This window comes from Boleophthalmus pectinirostris, unplaced genomic scaffold (assembly GCF_026225935.1).
Source record: "Boleophthalmus pectinirostris isolate CB_2022bp ecotype Guang Dong unplaced genomic scaffold, ASM2622593v1 HiC_scaffold_15, whole genome shotgun sequence".
NCBI lineage: Eukaryota > Metazoa > Chordata > Actinopteri > Gobiiformes > Gobiidae > Boleophthalmus > Boleophthalmus pectinirostris.
In genome coordinates this window covers 30,831,035-30,848,509 of record NW_026571070.1, presented here as the reverse complement: position 1 = coordinate 30,848,509, position 17,475 = coordinate 30,831,035, and the positions used below count along the sequence as shown (strand labels likewise).

The window sequence follows — 17,475 nt, the reverse complement described above, 5'->3', positions numbered from 1 at the left end:
ATAACCTACACTACCAGTAAAAGGTTTTGGAACACCTCACTTTTTTTTCCATTTTTTTACTGTATGCTGTTTACTGTTGACTATTCTACTAACTTTAGATTGATGAAAGTGTCCACCTTTGGCAGATATAACAGCTGAACACACTTGTGGCTCGTTCTTTTTACAATAGAAATCAAATATTGTTCAGAGAGTTCTTCTCAAGTCTGTTGCAGAAGTTTCCATAAATGTGTGGCACTTGTAGTTTACTTCACTCTTCTGTCCAGTTCATCCCAAACCAGCTCGATGGTGGGGTTTAAGTCTGGACACTGTGCTGCTGGACACTCCATGTTTTCAAGTTTCCATCTTGTTCTTTTTTTTCTGAGGTAGTTTTGGCAGAGCTTGAACTTGTGTTTTGTATCTTTTGTCTTTTTTTTTTAACCTCTGGCTGTTCATTTCTTACCTTTGTACCATTTCAAGCTCTTCATTGGACTTGCACGACTTGAATTGAAATACATAACTGAAAAAATTAGGGTGTTCTAAAGCTTTTGACCGGTAGTGTACATGGGAAATATTAGTTGAGGTAGTCCATTCTTAAACAATTTGACCTATCTGTGACAACCTGCAACCTGAGTTATTTTTGCACATTCTAATTAAAATCTGAACGGAAATTTACTTTTTAATTCACAAATAACCTACAAGTGCAAATATTAGTTGAGGCAGTCCATCCTTAAACAATTTGACCTATCTGTGACAACCTGCAGCCGATAACATGTGCACCCTGATAGAGTAATCCACCATGAAGCATATGTACTGCTCATTGGCAAGAAGATTGAAGATAATGACAGGAGCCATTGCAGCTAAATTATAGATAGGACGCAGAGCGAAATCAGGCGAGAACTGCTATCTGCGCACAGCCATATGGAATATCGCTACTGTATATTACTGGCTAAAGAGGCTTTCAGGTATTGACAGTGGGCTTCTCTCAAAGACGCGGTAAATTATTCATGCGTGTGCGATCAATGGCCCGGGACAGACACACTCAGGGCTAGCTAGCATTGCCAGCGTCAACCATAGAGTCTCCCATGCAGTCATATCCTGTCTGCCACATTCTGAAAGCCATCGCAAACATTATGTCAATCGGCCCTAGAATCGTCCCCTGTGGAGCGCCTTGTATAGAGTTTCGAGCCACCGGGGGCAAATGTGGACTTGAATTTACCCGACGTGCAGAGTTCATAAAGCAAAGACAGTCTAGTCAGGGGGTAAATGCACATTTATAATTCATGAGCGTTGCAGTTTGTCAATTTGGCTAAATGTAAAAGATAATACAGTAGAAAATAAAAGCTTTTGTTACAGTAGGAACAGTAGCAATATTTGTGCTTCTAGTCAATATACAGGATACATTAAAATAGACACTACTTAAAATACTACTTTAGTCCAGTAATTACAAGGTTTCAGACTGTTTATTGTGCCTTTGTGCAAGACACTTCAGCCACTACTTCTAATAGTGAATGTGTTTTTATTATTATTTTAATGTTCTGTTACTTCTGTATATATTGCGCTTTTTATTCTTAATAAAGCATGAAAAAGACTAAATTCACAATTTTAAAACAAGATGCAAAAAACCCAAGGCACTCACTGCTTAAAATAAAATGCCTTGATTAATTTATGGCATGTCAATAGATAAAGGCATTTTATTTTAACCAGTGAGTGCCTTGGGTTTTTTGCATCTTTTAACTGACTTCCCTTCCCAAAGAGCACCACTGAGTTTTATTTACTGTGTGTTAGTCTCTGGAGGTCCAGGAAGTGCTTCTTTTGAAACCTTTTTAATCATTTTAAAACAAGTTTAAGAATGATTTAGACATAGTACCGTATTTTTCGGACTGTAAGGCGCACTTAAAATCCTTTTTCTAAAAATCGACAGTACGCCTTATAATCCGGTGTGCCTTATGTATTAATTCTGGTTGTTCTTACTGACCTCGAACCGATTTTCACATATATTCCACTGAGTCATGTCCTTTAGTCCAACAGAAGCTGAACCGCATCAGCGCACAGATGTTTTTTTAAGCACTTATATTTTATGCAAATGAGTCATGTGGTTTTGAGTTTCGTTTCTGTAAAACGTAAACAAAGCTGCGTTAAACACATTATTACTAAATTCACCAAGACAGGAAAGCAACACCGGGCAAGTTACGCCATGATCTGCCATTGAATCAGTCTCAAGTGTCGCCCGTTGTTTCGCTTAATGCGCCTTATAATCTGGTGCACCTTATGTACGAATACAGACGAGAGAATTCAACATTATTGATATTGCGCCTTATAATCCGGTGTGCCTTAGAGTCCGAAAAATCCGGTATCTACTTAAGGTGATAGTGTGTAACTTTCTGGAGGTGGAACATCAGCTGCGTGATTCCATGGTAACATAAAGTTAAAACCATATCTCGGAACATTCTCACAGAGATACATATGTTTTATGCCGTACTGTGGAATATTATAGTCAAAAAAACAGCATTTCCATTGAAACAAGCAGGGGAAGGCCAAATGAGAGTCAGGTCTGTGGAGATGCAAGTTCGCCCACAGTAAAAACGCCAAAAAAAGTTACATACTATGGCTTTAATCGACAACTAAATACATTAAGTACTTACAAATCCTGAATCATTCTTAATAATTCTTGACTATGAGTTCATTAAGATTTAAGTTTTTGTTCATGCTTTATTTAGAAGTGACAAAGAGTTATGTTCCCATTTTATTTCTCTTACAAATAATGTATATATTAAAAAATGTGGGCCTACACGGTCATTTTTATTTTGTCAATTCATTAGCTGAGGTAAAAGATTATTTTCCTACTTTTGTGCATTATATAAATCTGTTTATATTTCCGCCTTTATACGAGCCACGTGTAGCTTCACCGCTATTGTCACATCTCTCATTTGGCTCGGAACAAAATGAAAGCAGACAAAGATGGAGAGAGCGAAAGGAGAGATGAAAAGAGAGAGGGAGCGAGCCCGCCTGTACGTCCCTCTTTGGGTAATTAGATTGCTGTGGTTGTGCATTGAGTGCCGGGTTAGCCAGGTCATTAATCAGCCTGTGTGGAGATGGACAGATGTCTTTGAGCGGGCCAATAATCCTCCAGAAACAGCCTTTCAGAGCCCACCACTGCTTTGTAGCCCTCCCAACATTCTCCTGAACAAACGAGGGGTCGATTTGTGCATACGCTCTTCTCTTGCTCTCTCCAAATGTACTCGTGTTTTTTTTTTTTTCTATCGTTCACTTTGAAGCTTAAGAGGATGAACAGCGAGGATCCGAGCGGCGAAATGAAATGAAGTCCTTGGACGTAAAGAAGTTTTCCAAATAGGGTGAATTGGGCGACTGCTTTAAGAAAATATTTATCTTAAAATAGCTGTACCCAATTTTTCTGTGTAGTGGAGCAACATTTGGTCTAATATTATGCAAAATTGACTCTTGTGAGCTTCTTAGAATGTTGTTACTTTATCAAAAACATACCCAGAGTTGTGTTTTGTTTCATTCACACTTGTTTGAATAACTCTTTATTGTTAGTCTGTCTACATTTCAAGCTCAAAATGCTCTGGTCCACCTTGTGATGTCATACAGTGGTAGTTTTCCAAGTGACCCTAACCCCTAACCGTTACCTTTAGTTCAGCAAAGATTGACAATTCTAAGGCTAAAAATCCTCCAAATGATTCTAGTGAAGGTGTAAGGAGTTTAAAACCACAGTGGAGCGCTTCCTGTATTACCACATGACATCACAAGGTGGAACAGAGCGTTTTCAGTTTGAGAGAAGACAAAAAAAGGTTTGTGAATGAAACAAAACACAACTCCAGAAACAACTTTATAACAGAGATCAGAAAATAGCATAATAAGGGTCCTTTGAGTAGGTCTTAAGGCTTTCATTATAAAGTGTTTTAATTGTCAGAGAACCAGGAAGTGCACTGTTCGCATGCTAGTTTCTGACAAAATCCGACATGGCCTAACAATTTTGAAAGATGCTTATAAACTCGGTTATCATGGTGAATAATTAGGATGCTCAGAATGCGTAAAGTAAGTGACCATGCAAAATTTACAATGAACCCATTCTGTTTTTCATGTTTGACACAGTAAAAATCATCAATCAGAAGCGCAGAATGGTGGCTGAGCGGGTAGCACTTCCCATCCCTGGGCTTGCATGTTCTCCCTGTGTCTGGGTGGGTTTCCTCTGGGCATTCCGGTTTCCCCCCGTCAACCCAAAACGTGAACCATGGGTCAAATCTTCCAGCTAAGACAGTCTTGACCAACACTAGCAACGAGATCACGGAGATGGATCCCTGGGCCCACTGCTCCTGAGATGCTCCAGCCGCATTAAAGGATGAGTCAAACGCAGAGAACACATTTCCCCACGGAGATAATAAAGTATAATGAATAAATAGGTCCAGTGCTCGCCGTGCTCTCTGTGGGCAGCATTAGGGAGAAGCCGGACAATGGAGACTTTGCGAGTGAAGTAAACATGTTTACAACAGCCCCATACAAGAGAGCTATTGATGGAAATTTAAGGCTAAAGTGAAGTATTATGATTTTGACCATGACTCAGCCTCTTGTTAAATGGCATTTCAAACTGTTGACTCTGGAAATATTTTCTCAGAGCACAAAACTGGACAGCAGATACACTAAATTATTAATAGCTTTGTTTGCCATTGTCTTGAGTCTCACCTGACCAGGACTAAAGCAGGACTAAACCAGGTTTAAAATCAGACTAAACCACATATGAAAAAAACTGACTAACAGGACTAAACCAAGACTTAATCCAGGCGGAACCAGGACTAAACTGTGAGTGAAGTAGATTCAACCAGGACTAAAAACAAGTACTAAAGCATGAACCATAGGCTATAGGACTGAACGAGGACTAGACCATGAACTGAAACAGAACTAAACCAGGACTAAACAGAAAACAAACCTATCTGTGAACAAAGACAAAACTAAAACAGGAGAGCCAAAGCTGAACCAAGGCTAAATCAGGTTTAAAGCAGGACTAAATTATGGCTAAACTAGACCTAAACTGAATCAGGACTACACCAGGACTAAACCACGAACTACATCAAAGCTAAACCAGGATAATTATAGCTGAATCAGGACTAAATCAGGTTGAAACCAGAACTATACCATGGCTAAACAAGATCTAAACTGAATCAAGACTAAACCAAGACTAAACAGGGTTTAAAATCAGACGAAACCACATATGAAAAAATGACTACAAGGACTAAACCAGGACTTAATCCAGGCGGAACCAGGACTAAACCATGATTGAACCAGGACTAAACTAGTACTAAAGCTTAAAGCATAGGCTACAGGACTGAACGAGAACTAGACCATGAACTAAATCAGAAATAAACCATAAACCAGGACTAAACAGAAAGCGATCTGTGAACAAAGACAAAACTAAATCAGCATAACCAAAGCTGAATCAAGGCTAAATCAGGTTTAAAGCAGGACTAAACTATGGCTAAACTAGATCTAAACTGAATCAGGATTAAACCAGGACTAAACCACGAAATACATCAAAGCCAAACCAGGATAACCATGTCTGAACCAGGACTATATCAGGTTGAAACCAGAACTATGCCATGGCTAAACAAGACCTAAAGTGAACCAGGACTTAATCCAGGCGGAACCAGGACTAAACCATGGTTGAACCAGGACTAAACTAGTACTAAAGCATGAACTATGGGCTACAGGACTGAACGAGGACTAGACCATGAATTAAACCAGGACTAAACAGAAAGCAAACCTATTTATGAACTAGGACAAAACTAAACCAGGATAGCTAAAGCTGAACCCAGGCTAAATCAAGACTAAACCAGGACTAAATTATGGCTAAACTAGACCTAAACTGAATCAGGGCTAAACCAGGACTAAACCAGGACTAAATCGTGAACTACATTAAAACTAACTAGAATAACCATAGCTGAACCGGGACTATATCAGGTTGAAACCAGGACTAAACCATGGCTAAACAAGGACTTAAAAAGGACTTAACCAGGACTAAACCATCTGCAACACCAAAACTAAACCAGGATAACCATAGCTGAACCAGGACTAAATCAGTTTGAAACCAGGACTAAACTATGGCTAAACTAGACCTAAACTAAATCAAGACTAAACCAGGAGTAAACCAGGACTAAAGCAGGGATAAACCAGGACTGAAAAAGGACTTAACCAGGACTAAACCATCAACAACATCAAAACTAAACCAGGATAACCATGTCTGAACCAGAACTAAACCAGTACCTGAAAAACTACCTCGAAACTTGGTCTTAACCAGGTCAAACGAGGACTATACCAGTACCAAACCAGGGTCTAACCAACCCCAACCATGGACCGAACCAGGACTATCAACGAGATGGATAACCTGACAACAAATCTGGATTCCACACAATAGAAAACCAAGACAAATTGAACACAAATGAACAAGCGAACTTTGGCGAAAAACGCTAATTCGTTTCTACGACAAACGATCATAGAATTAAAAAAAGAAATGACCAGATTACTATGCAAGAGACGGCGCGCTGGGGTGATTTGTACGTGCCGCTGGGTAGTTCAGGCTTGTTGCTTCCGCCGTGGACATCCCTAATTTAACAGCTCTGAAGAATTCCGCTCTTTTTTTTTAATACCACTTGTGATAATTAGACCTCAACCGTTTCGAGAGCGCGTCGTCAAGTGCGTCTCTCTCATCGCAAAACATAAATTATGGGATGGCCGGGGCGCTTGGATCGTCTGCCGGGTTTCCAAATGAGAAATTAGAATCGGAGACAAAAGAGGCGTTGGAGTGTTTTGATGGGATTAGCATCGGGAGGAAAAGAAGCTAGCCCATTAGCGAGTCGTCTCCTTGGAAATTTGGGTTTTTAGTGGCGAATCAAATGGGCGATATGATCAATACGCAGAGGGTGGAGAGGGTCGAAAGTGGGGGTGAATCGTTGAGTTTCTGCGGTAATGTGCGCTGACGGAGCTAGAACTGAGGTTTAACAGCTCCTCTGGCTAAGAGAGGCCGGTCAATGGTGCTAAAACAGGTCTCCAGTGAGTAAATCTGTCTGTTTGGTCATGGAGATAATACAGGACAGAAATCTAAGGCTGGGCAATTCATTGAATTTTGGTCGCAATTTCGATTTGTGTGTCAAATGATCTCCAAACTCATATAATCGAGTTGAAACAATAACAGTTTAACAACGTTTATTTTGGAATATTTTTTATATAAATAAGTATAATTTTTTTTGTATTATTTTCTTTTATACGGAGATTGTAGAACAGCTGGATATATAGTTTATTTTGGACACTTTTATGTTTTTCTGCTTTATTTCATGTTCAAAGTATATTTTATTAATTTTATGTTTTATACATTGCAAAACTGCTCTAAGATTCAAATTTATATATTTACACCGGCAGAAGTTTTACTCTTTTGTACAATCATCTTTCTTTGCTTTCAACAAACTTCTCTCTAGTGTCCATTCCAGTCTATAAATCCTATTAAGTGCCTTACCTGGATCCATTCTTTGTTGGAATCTCCGGCCGGGGTCCACGCGTTCTCGTAGTACTTGAGTCGGGATTGCTCGGCCGACCAGTTGGGGTTGTACGTTATTTATTTATTTTCAGTTTGAAAGTTTTGCATAAATGATCAATAACAAAGTGTTTGTTTTATTAGAGAGAAATTCTGAATCATGTGACATCGTGAGACAAAAAATTTATCATTTGAATAATCGTGATTTTAATATTGACCAAAATAATCGTGATAATGATTTTTTCCGTAATCGAGCAATTAAAAAAAAAAAAAAATCTCATTATCCTACTCAATTTGTCCACTAATCCTGAGGTTGGTGGTTCAAATCTCTCTACTCTAAACATCATTGGGTGAGCGGTCTGATCCACTGACCCACAGGTTGGCGGCGTGATTCCGACTCCCACAGATGAATCCTTGGGCAAGTCACTTAACCCACTTTAGTTCCTTGATGTAAAGCTTTCTTTAAATGCCTTTAAGTGGAAAAGTGCTATATGAAAATGTGGCCATGACCAGAGCGTCAGAAATGAAAGTGAAACATGTAAATATGTTATTTTCTGTGAATACAGCATTTTCAAAACAATAAAATATAACATGGTGATCTGATCATGATGTGTGTCTTGCCTAAGAACACAACAGAGCAGGAATGAATCCTCCGATCTTCAGGTTGGGGGACCACTGCTCTAAACACTGAGCCACTGTCACCCCAAGAGTTTATAAGTTTAACATTATAAATCTAACTTTACCATTAGTGACCATGTGGCATTACATGTATCTATCTCCATGGAGACAGTTGACTCCACCAAGCCAATTTCCAGGTCAGATCTGTAGAGAGGTGACCACGCTCAAAGTAAGAATGTATGTTTTTCCATTTTCCATTTTATTTATTTATTTTGCATATTAAAAATGTATTATGGATATGTTTAATGCCGTATCGTGGAATATTCCCAGCAAAGCAATCAAAGTTCAGTAGTAGCAGCACCAACAACTTAACTAACTTAAAGGTGCATTGTGTAACTTTTCTGGTGGAGGGTCCGTCAAATGCTTTCCTCAGTGGAGATGTTATTGCTTTGTGTGGAATGTTTCACAGTATGGCATTAAATCTTTCTATCTTCATGGAAGGTCTAGATATTTTTGAGCAGTAAAACCACCTGTAATTGAATAAATATCATACTGTGGGCCATTCTAAGCACAGTGATGACATACAAATTGTAACAAAATTATTATTCCAACTTTGTGCTGACTTTGAAAGGACCAACTTCATCAAAAAAGGACAGTTAATGTCATAATCATACAAAGTCCTGCCTCACTTCTGGAGCCATTCTAAACGCCCAAAAGTCCACCTAAAACATTTTCGTTCTCATCGTAAAAATATTTGGACAATGGACAATAGCTTTACCCACCTCCGTCCAAACCACGCCGCAGTGTTAGCATAGGAAACCGTAAAAAATCACCATGTAACTTCCGGATACGTTTGAACTCCAGCTTATAGTTCCTGTTTCGGACAATGTGGAATCGGCGCGCCCCCGCAGTCCCACCCGTAAACCCCAAAGACACACACAACACTCCAGCTGATTGAATTAGTCTGAGGGAGGAACCAGGGCTCCTCGGACAATATTTTCATTGCAATAATAAAGGAAAAAGCTTGCTTACAGGCCTCCCAGAGCAAATATTTGGCACGGGGTCAGTTCTATTATGTATCCCTGGAGGACAAAAACCAGGGCCAAATTTTTTTTTCCGGTGAAGGAGCGGTGCAGAAAAAGAAGTGAAAAGGAACAACAGTGAAGGCATTTACAAGGCCAGGGGCTCCAAGTTCGTAAATCAGCAAACCAGTGGAGGACATGGTTGGATTTGAGGTTAGAAAAGCGAGAATTGGGTTTTAAGAATTGTAGCTTCTTTCTTTGTGAGGAACGGAAATCTGGATTTTAAAGGTCCTATATTATACACAATGGACTGTTGTGAACTTTAAGAATCCATGTATCATTCGTTCATTCATTTTTCAATATAAAACCAAAAATAAGAAAATGAAAAAACAACAGTTTTCTTCATTATTTCTCCAAAACCAAATTTTTAAAAAATGGATAACAATTTGTTTTTTTAAGTTTTCGATTTTGTGTTTAAATGAATAACGTGACTTAAACTGCGATGCTGGACTTTTGCACCACAGACGGACTGAACCAGGACTGAATCAGGACTAAACCAGGACTAAACCATTTTCAATCCTGGTCTGGTCCCGGTCTCAGTCCCGGTCTCAGTCCTGGTCTCAGTCCTGGTCTGGTGTGTTGGGCTGGTCCTGGTCTGGTCCTGGTCTGGTCCCAGCCTCAGTCCTGGTCTCAGGCATGGTCTGGTCCCGGTCTAAGTCCTGGTCTGCTTCCAGTCTGGTCCCGGACCTGTTTCAGTCCTGGTTCAGTCCAAGATCACAGTTTAAGTCAGATCTCTGAAGCTCTGTTCCAATTTGTGATGTCATGTAGTGGTAGTTTTCAAGTTAACAGCTACATTTTTTACCTTTGTTCAGTAGAAATTGGTAATTCCAGGACTTTGAGAATTTGTCTGTTAAACGTAAAAAAAAATAAAATAAAAAAAAAACATAATATGGGCCCTTTAAAAAACAAAATAGCTAAACTTGTGTTTGTTTTTCTAAATTTCTCAGACAAGATTCTGTATAAGGGTGTTGAAAATATTACATTCAAAACAGAATTTCAATTTGAAGTGACACAATTATCACACCGCCAAGGCTGCAATTACTTTGTGAAATGTCCTCAGCAAACAACAAAATATCTGGTATTTTTAGAGAAAAAAAAAAGAACTAAAGTTTAGACAAATATTACAAAAACATGTCTGAAATTCCGGAATTCTTCTTCTATTAGTCTTCTCTCAAAATGTGAACTAAATCCTGATTGAATCTAATTTGAAAATCTTTGTAAAGTTTTTTAAAGTGCCCATATTATGCTATTTTCTGATCTGTGTTCTAATATTTTTTCCTCATCACAAACAGACCTGGAGTTGTGTTTTGTTTCATTCACACATGTTGAACACACCAACTGCATATTTAGGCTGAGTTCTTCTCTCAAACAGAATAATTTCTTTCTTCCAACTTGAGATGTCATGTGGTAAAACAGGAAATATTCCACTTTATAAACTCCATACACCTTCACTAGAATCATTCGGATAATTTCAGCCCTGGAATTGCCGATCTCTACTGAACTGTAGGTAAAAGGAGCAAAAGGAGCTGTAAATTTGACAACAACTGTACTGCTTCATGACATCACAAGGTGGAACAGAGCATTTTGAGCTTTGGAGATGTAGACAGACTAATGATAAAGGATTACCGTATTTTCTGCAACATAGGACACGCTCTTAAGCCTCCAACCCCATCAAAAAACAACGGATATACACGAATTCACTCGGGTGTCCCAGCACGACTTCAGTAAACTACCAAGACGCACCATCCAAAGCGCACGCAAACACACAACATCCGCAGACACACTCATCACTCCATGCCGACGAGGAACGGAACGGAGGAACGAACCGAAAAAGTGTTTTTGAGGAGGGAACAACAGTGTAACATGACTTGAAGCTCACGAGAATTAATACATTTTGCATTTTTTTCAAAATTGTGTTCCAAAAATTGTGATTGCCTTTTTGTCCTCCTCACCACTCAGCCTTGAGCAATACAACAATTTTGAAGTAGAATCACAATTTTGTAGGGATGACACACAATCTCGTGCTACAAGATCTCATGAGACAAAACTGCCACAAGATCGTGCACACATGAGAAAAAATATTTCTTGAGATTTTTTCCCAAGTGTTCATATTTGGATTGGACAAAAAATGGTTACGGGTTGATGAGTTAGATATTTTTAACAGTTAAAAAGCAGTACTGGAATGGGAAAACAAAAATATGAAATCAAATAAACAAAAATTGTGAGACCAAAATTGGAAACTGAATCGTGAAATTTATGTACTTCAATTAAAATCTCATCTCATTTTCGTGGACCCAATTTCGTATCTCGTCTCGTCTTGTGGAAATTGTCTCGTCCCATCCCTAAAATATTGGTTTATGCTACTAAAAAAGCCTTAAAATACACTTTAAAAACATTAATTTACGCCAAATACGCACATTTCTCATTATAATTTCCATTCCAATTAATGTTTTACTTAATCATTTTGAGCATTTACGACATTTCGATTCCAGGACATCAAACTACCTCCTATCTATTTTCAGCTCCTCTTACTTTTGATGCAACAACAGGTTCAAAATAGTATCTAGCAGCAGCAGAGGCAGACGGTCTGACAGAGCACGACTCCCTCACTGTCAGGGGCTGTGGTGGAGGTCCAGGAGGATGGATGGGCTTTGTCACTGTACAGGTTGAGTAATGACAGCGCACATGAGAGAGGAGCTGGGGGCCGCCGTCAGAGGGCCCCTACCGCGTCCCAGCCTCCCCCAGTCACTCCTCACTGACTCACCCGCACACAGCTGCTGCCTGAATGACTTTACTTATATATTTACTCGGCTTTCTTTATATAATGCGGTTGGACTGTCCTTCAAAATGCTGCTTTTTGTGTCTAGTTGTAATATCCAGTTTTCAAATCGTAAAAACAAGAAGTAAGGTCTTTAAGATCTTATATTATGCAAAACGGACTCTTGTGAGCTTGAAGTCATGTCCTCAAGAACAGACCTGGAGTTGTTTTGTTGTGAACATTTTTCACCAAAAAAAAACAAAAAACGAAACACAACAGTGTGATGGGTGAGTGGTTTTGTTTGTTTGTGGTGTTCACGGTGACTCTGGGCTTTGTTCAGTTGTGGCGTGTAGGGAGGTGCTGTCTGGGACCAACGGATTGTCGGCGTGTTCACAGTGACTCAGTTGTTCAGTTGTGTCTAGAAGTGGCACATTGCACTCGCTTTTTCGGTTCGCTGGGGTTGGAGGCTTAAGAGCGCGCACCATAGCCCGGAAAATACAGTAGTCTGTCTACATCTCCAAAGCTCGAAATACTCTGTTCTACCTTGTGATGTCATGAAGCAGTAGTTTTCTAGTTAACAGCTCCTTCCTTTTAACTTTTGTTCAGTAGAGATCGGCAATCCCAGGGCTGAAATTATGCAAATGGTTGAAATAAAAGGATATGCAGTTTAAAAACAGAGTGGAGCACTTCCTATATTACCACGACTTCAGTAACATCAAGAATTTTTTAGTAATTTCAATTCAAATTCCAAGTTTAGTGGAGTTTATCTGGGGATATAGGACAGTGCTTTGGTTTTGTGGTTCATACTTACAAAGCCTCTTTTAATTAGTGTAAAAATTATTTAAAAATACCGATATATCGCAAAACTAAATCTCATGAGACAGTATCGTTATCACGGGCTGCTGTGTCAACATATCGCCAAGAGTATTTTTTGGTATCTTAGTGACTGCATGACATTTTATTCCCTAAATGAGTTGATATAAATGCACTCTTTCGTAGGGATGTAACAATAACCAAAATATCGTGATATCGTGTCGTCAGAGTTCTCACAATAATATCATCGACCATCACAATATATCAAATTACAAATTTCTTAGCTTTAATTAAGTTAAGGTAGAGCAGTAGCTTAAAAAAGACTACATAAATATCCTTTGCTCCATTTCAGTGCAGACTACAAGAAGAAATAACAGTTCTAAGCACTTTTAAGTCTTAGTTCTTTGGATTAAGTCTTGTCAAGACAGAAGAAAAGGTTGGATAGTAACAGTTTTGTTTGTAAGCCTTCACAAAATATCGCAATGTGAAACGTATGTCATGAAAATATCATACTGAGAGATTTGGATATTGTTACATCCCTAATCATGAGTATCTGCACCAAATCGCAAGTTTCCTACGATATCGCAATAAATATCGTACCGTGACATTCATACCTTGACGATATCGTATCATGAGACTTGGATATTGTTACACTCCTATTCTTTCATCTGGTTAGCCTGCTCCATCTCCACCGCAACAGCAGAATCATCAGCCTCCTCAGTCTTTTCATCACTTCACCGGCAGAAGTTTTACTCTTTTGTACAATCATCTTTCTTTGCTTTCAACAAACTTCTCTCTAGTGTCCATTCAAGTTTATAAATCTTATAAAGTGTCTTACCTGGATCCATTCTTTGTTGGAGTCTTCGGCCGGAGTCCATGCGTTCTCGTAGTACTTGAGTCGGGAGCGCTCAGGGGACCAGTTGGGGTTGTACTCGGACGAGGCGATGATCTGGTCCGACGTGATCTCTCCCGATTCCATCCCCAAAGGATCGCTGCAGTTGAAGTCTAGAAAGATCAGAGAAGAGAGAGGAGAAAGTTGAGTTTAATTAGATGACAACAGGTTTGGGTTGTCAAAGCATCAGCACCTAGACACTAACTGATTCAATGACTAGTATCGGAACTAGAGACTAATTTGAACAATATGATGAGGAAAATAAATCACAAAATCAGCTTTTCTTGAATCGATTTACAAAGGGGTAGATCTTTTTCTGAACTAGCGTAAAATCACATTAGAAATACATTTTTTATCCAACTTTAGAATCAAAATTGGGTTTGAAATTTTGATACCAGAACACCTTTGCTCTGTACTTTTTCTTTATAGCTTAAAATATTATGTAAAAGTGTTTAATTTTTGCCTTTGTTTCTTGGCTGGAGAGAGAATGCTAGGATATGACATCTGCTGCCCTCTGCTGGAAACATTAGGGAGTGAACAATATTGAAAAATTGCATGAGCAGCAATGTTAATCAACGACATAAAACCAAAGGAACGAGCGATAAAATTGTTAGAATCCATCGAAGTCCGTAGAAGGTGTATGAACATTGAGGAGAACTTAAAACTTCCTTCAGTGCTTTTTTTTGTTTTAAACTGTTTTAGACTTTAAACTGTGCAACAAACCTAATTTTTATCATTTTGAAACCCAAGGATAAAGAACTGAAAGAAACTGTTTGTCGACCTCCAACCACATTACTTAAACATGCTTGAATGAAACAAAACGTAATCCCGGCTAATGCATCTATATTGACAACATTATAACATGGTTGACAGCTCGTAAAAGTCGATTTTGCAAAACAGATTTCCTCAATGCGCGGAAATGGTCCTCCTGTGTCTTCTGGAAGATTCTCTGGAGACGAGGACACCACACGACAGCACTCAGCGCATACGCCACGCTTCACTTCACTTTTCTATTTCCCCACTTTTCCTGCCACTGTTCTGCATTAAGTCTTCCAAATGTCTTCATCAAACATTGAAGAGTTCACATCTATATTAAGCGCTAACACTCTTTCCGTGCTACTAGTTCTTTTCTTTTTTTCTCCACACTGACTGCTGTGTTGCGTTCAAGTCCCCATGGGAAGTTTATCTATTTCGCACATGGTGACTCTAGGTCCCCGGGGGAGCTTTTGGTACGTTTTAGGATCTAGTTTTGAAGGGTTGTCTGCTTGGAGATGTTATTGGTTTGTCTGGAACATTCCACCGTCTGGCTTTAAATGTGTCTAATATTTATTCAGTTACGTTTTTATCGCTAAAAATACCATTCAAAATTTAATAAAGTAACAAGTGGAGTTGTCACATGTATCGAAAATCAGAAACTAATTGTTATTAACACTAGTATCGAAACTGAGCGGGTACCGATACAAAAAAAAATTGCATTCACAGGACAGAAAAGTACCAGAAATGTACTGTGATTTTGAAATCGAAATCTGTATTGATACTGATACACAGCTGATATCATCAACATTCCCTGGGGTATGACGCTAACTGGAGGCTCTGCTCTGTTTAGACTTTAATCGAACTTAAAGTGTGTTTGTGCTTGCTAATCATAGGTGGAGTTTGTGGGGGGTCAGGGATGGCACTGCTCCCCCTAGTGGCTGAAATATGTCATGACATTGAGTCTATACTATAATATGGCCAATACAAATACTTAGTTTTAGAAAATGTATAAATTTTTTAAATGTGTCAATAAAACAAAAGGATTGTATGAAATAAATATGAATCCTAGTCTGAACCAGGACTGAACCAGGACTAAACTAGGATTAAACCAGGACTAAACCAGGAATGAATCAGAACTAAACCAAGATTAAACCAGGACTAAACCAGAACTAAACTAGGACTAAACCAGGATGAATCCAGGACTAAACCAGGACTGAACTAGGACTAAACTGGGACTGAACCAGGAAAAAAACAGGGCTGCTAAGCTACGAAACCACACTGCTTGATGGATTGTTGGAGCATTCCAGCTACTGTAGTCAGGACCCTTGCGGAGTCTGACAGAAGCTGAACCACATCAGCGCACAAGGTGCGAACTGTCTTTTCAGAGCTTATAATTTGTGAAAAAATAACCATGTGGTTTTAAGTTTTGTTTCTATAAAACAAACAAATGTGCGCAAAGTTGCATTAAACGCATTATTACTCAATGAGTAATAATGAGTCGAACTCGTGGGAAATAAAAAAACAAACTTAAATGATCCCTCCACATTCACAATCATAAAACACATTCACCAAGACAGGGAGACAACACCGGGCAAATTACATCAAGGTCTGCCAATGGATTGTGGACGCCTGGGCTAAGGATCAGTCTCAAGTGTCGATGGTTTGTTTCACTTAATGCGCCTTATAATCCGGTGCACCTTATGTATGAAAAAAGACAAGAGAATTCAACATTACTGATATTGCGCCTTATAGTCCGGTGCCCCTTATAGTCTTTAAAATATAGTATCTTGACACACAATAACAATTGTATCTTTTTCACACATGGTGGTTCCTCCCCTCTCTTGGTCTCTGGGGGGACTTTTGCTACGTTTTAGTATCTACTTTTGAAGCTATATATCTTTCTCAATGGGAATACCACCAGAGAGGAGCTGTAGCCGCCGTTGTTTGCGTTGACACGGGGCAGTCGTCACAAGGCCTCCCCAGCCGACCTCTACAGCCGTGGGGAGCAAACTGGGTCGGGGGGGGGGGGAGTGCGACCCGGTGACCCCCCCGGAGGTCAGACGCAGCGACACCGCTACAGACGCGACCGGAGAGGGGTTTGGAAAAGACGACGTGACCTGGAGCGGAGGGCAGGGGTGGAGGGATACGCGTGTGTGAAAAGGCACATTTGTGTTTATTGATTATGGGTTATTGTTTCTGCAGATGGCGCAAGTGGTTAGGGGCAGTTTTCGGATACAAGGAGTAACAGGAAACCACTGACCGCAAAGCAATAACTTCAACTCCAAAACTTAAAGTGAATGTGACGCTCTTGTCCAAGCTAGTATTACTAAATATTTGGAGTAGTTGAAGGCCCTGTACCCAATTGCTTTTTTCTATGTATTTGGGCAAAACGTGTCTTGCCCCAGTAGAGAAATGTTGTAAAAGCAGCTCTTAAATGTTCACTGTCAACAAATGTGAGCTTAAAACATGTCAAACTGGTTGTGTGGCTGGAAATCTTGTTGTGAATCATTAATGTATGCAGATGACTTGGCTGATTTTAGTCCAAGCACTGCAGGTCTCCAGCAGCTACTCAACATCTGTTCAGCTTGTGGTCATGATCTGTAGGACCAAAGAAGATAAACAGATGAGGTGTCCCGACTTTTGCCTGTCAAATGTGGTGTCTGGTACAACAAAAATGAAATATCTTGGGCACATCATCACTGCGGACATGGCAAATTATGAATATAAGTATAGACAGTGTAGGACATTCTATGCTCAGGCAAATCATATTCATATATTCATATGTACACCGTTGTACACAGCCCACCTCTGGATTCATTACAAAAAAGCCAATAGTTTTGACGAGTGCAACTGAGATGTTTGTTACTGCAAGTTGTACTAAGAATTTTAATGTACAGTTTTATCTGCAGACTGAACAAATGGCAATGAAATAATGTCACTCACAAATATAAGATTCAGTCCAGTATGTGGAGACACTGGTATGATTGTCTTTTAAAAACATAAATGTTTGTTGTTTTGTAATGTCTCTGTCCTCGTC

The 17,475-nt window shown here is 39.4% G+C and overlaps 1 protein-coding gene across 5 annotated transcripts in view; it reads right to left on the bottom strand.

Annotated features, from left to right (window-relative positions):
- Positions 1-17,475, bottom strand: part of nrp1a (neuropilin 1a) — a 218,962-nt gene that overhangs the window by 77,298 nt on the left and 124,189 nt on the right. For all 5 annotated transcript variants that reach the window (XM_020930709.2, XM_055150807.1, XM_055150804.1 and 2 more), the window contains exon 7: positions 13,629-13,795. In XM_020930709.2, the coding sequence (XP_020786368.1) occupies positions 13,629-13,795 (167 nt within the window). The remainder of the gene's footprint in view (positions 1-13,628; positions 13,796-17,475) is intronic.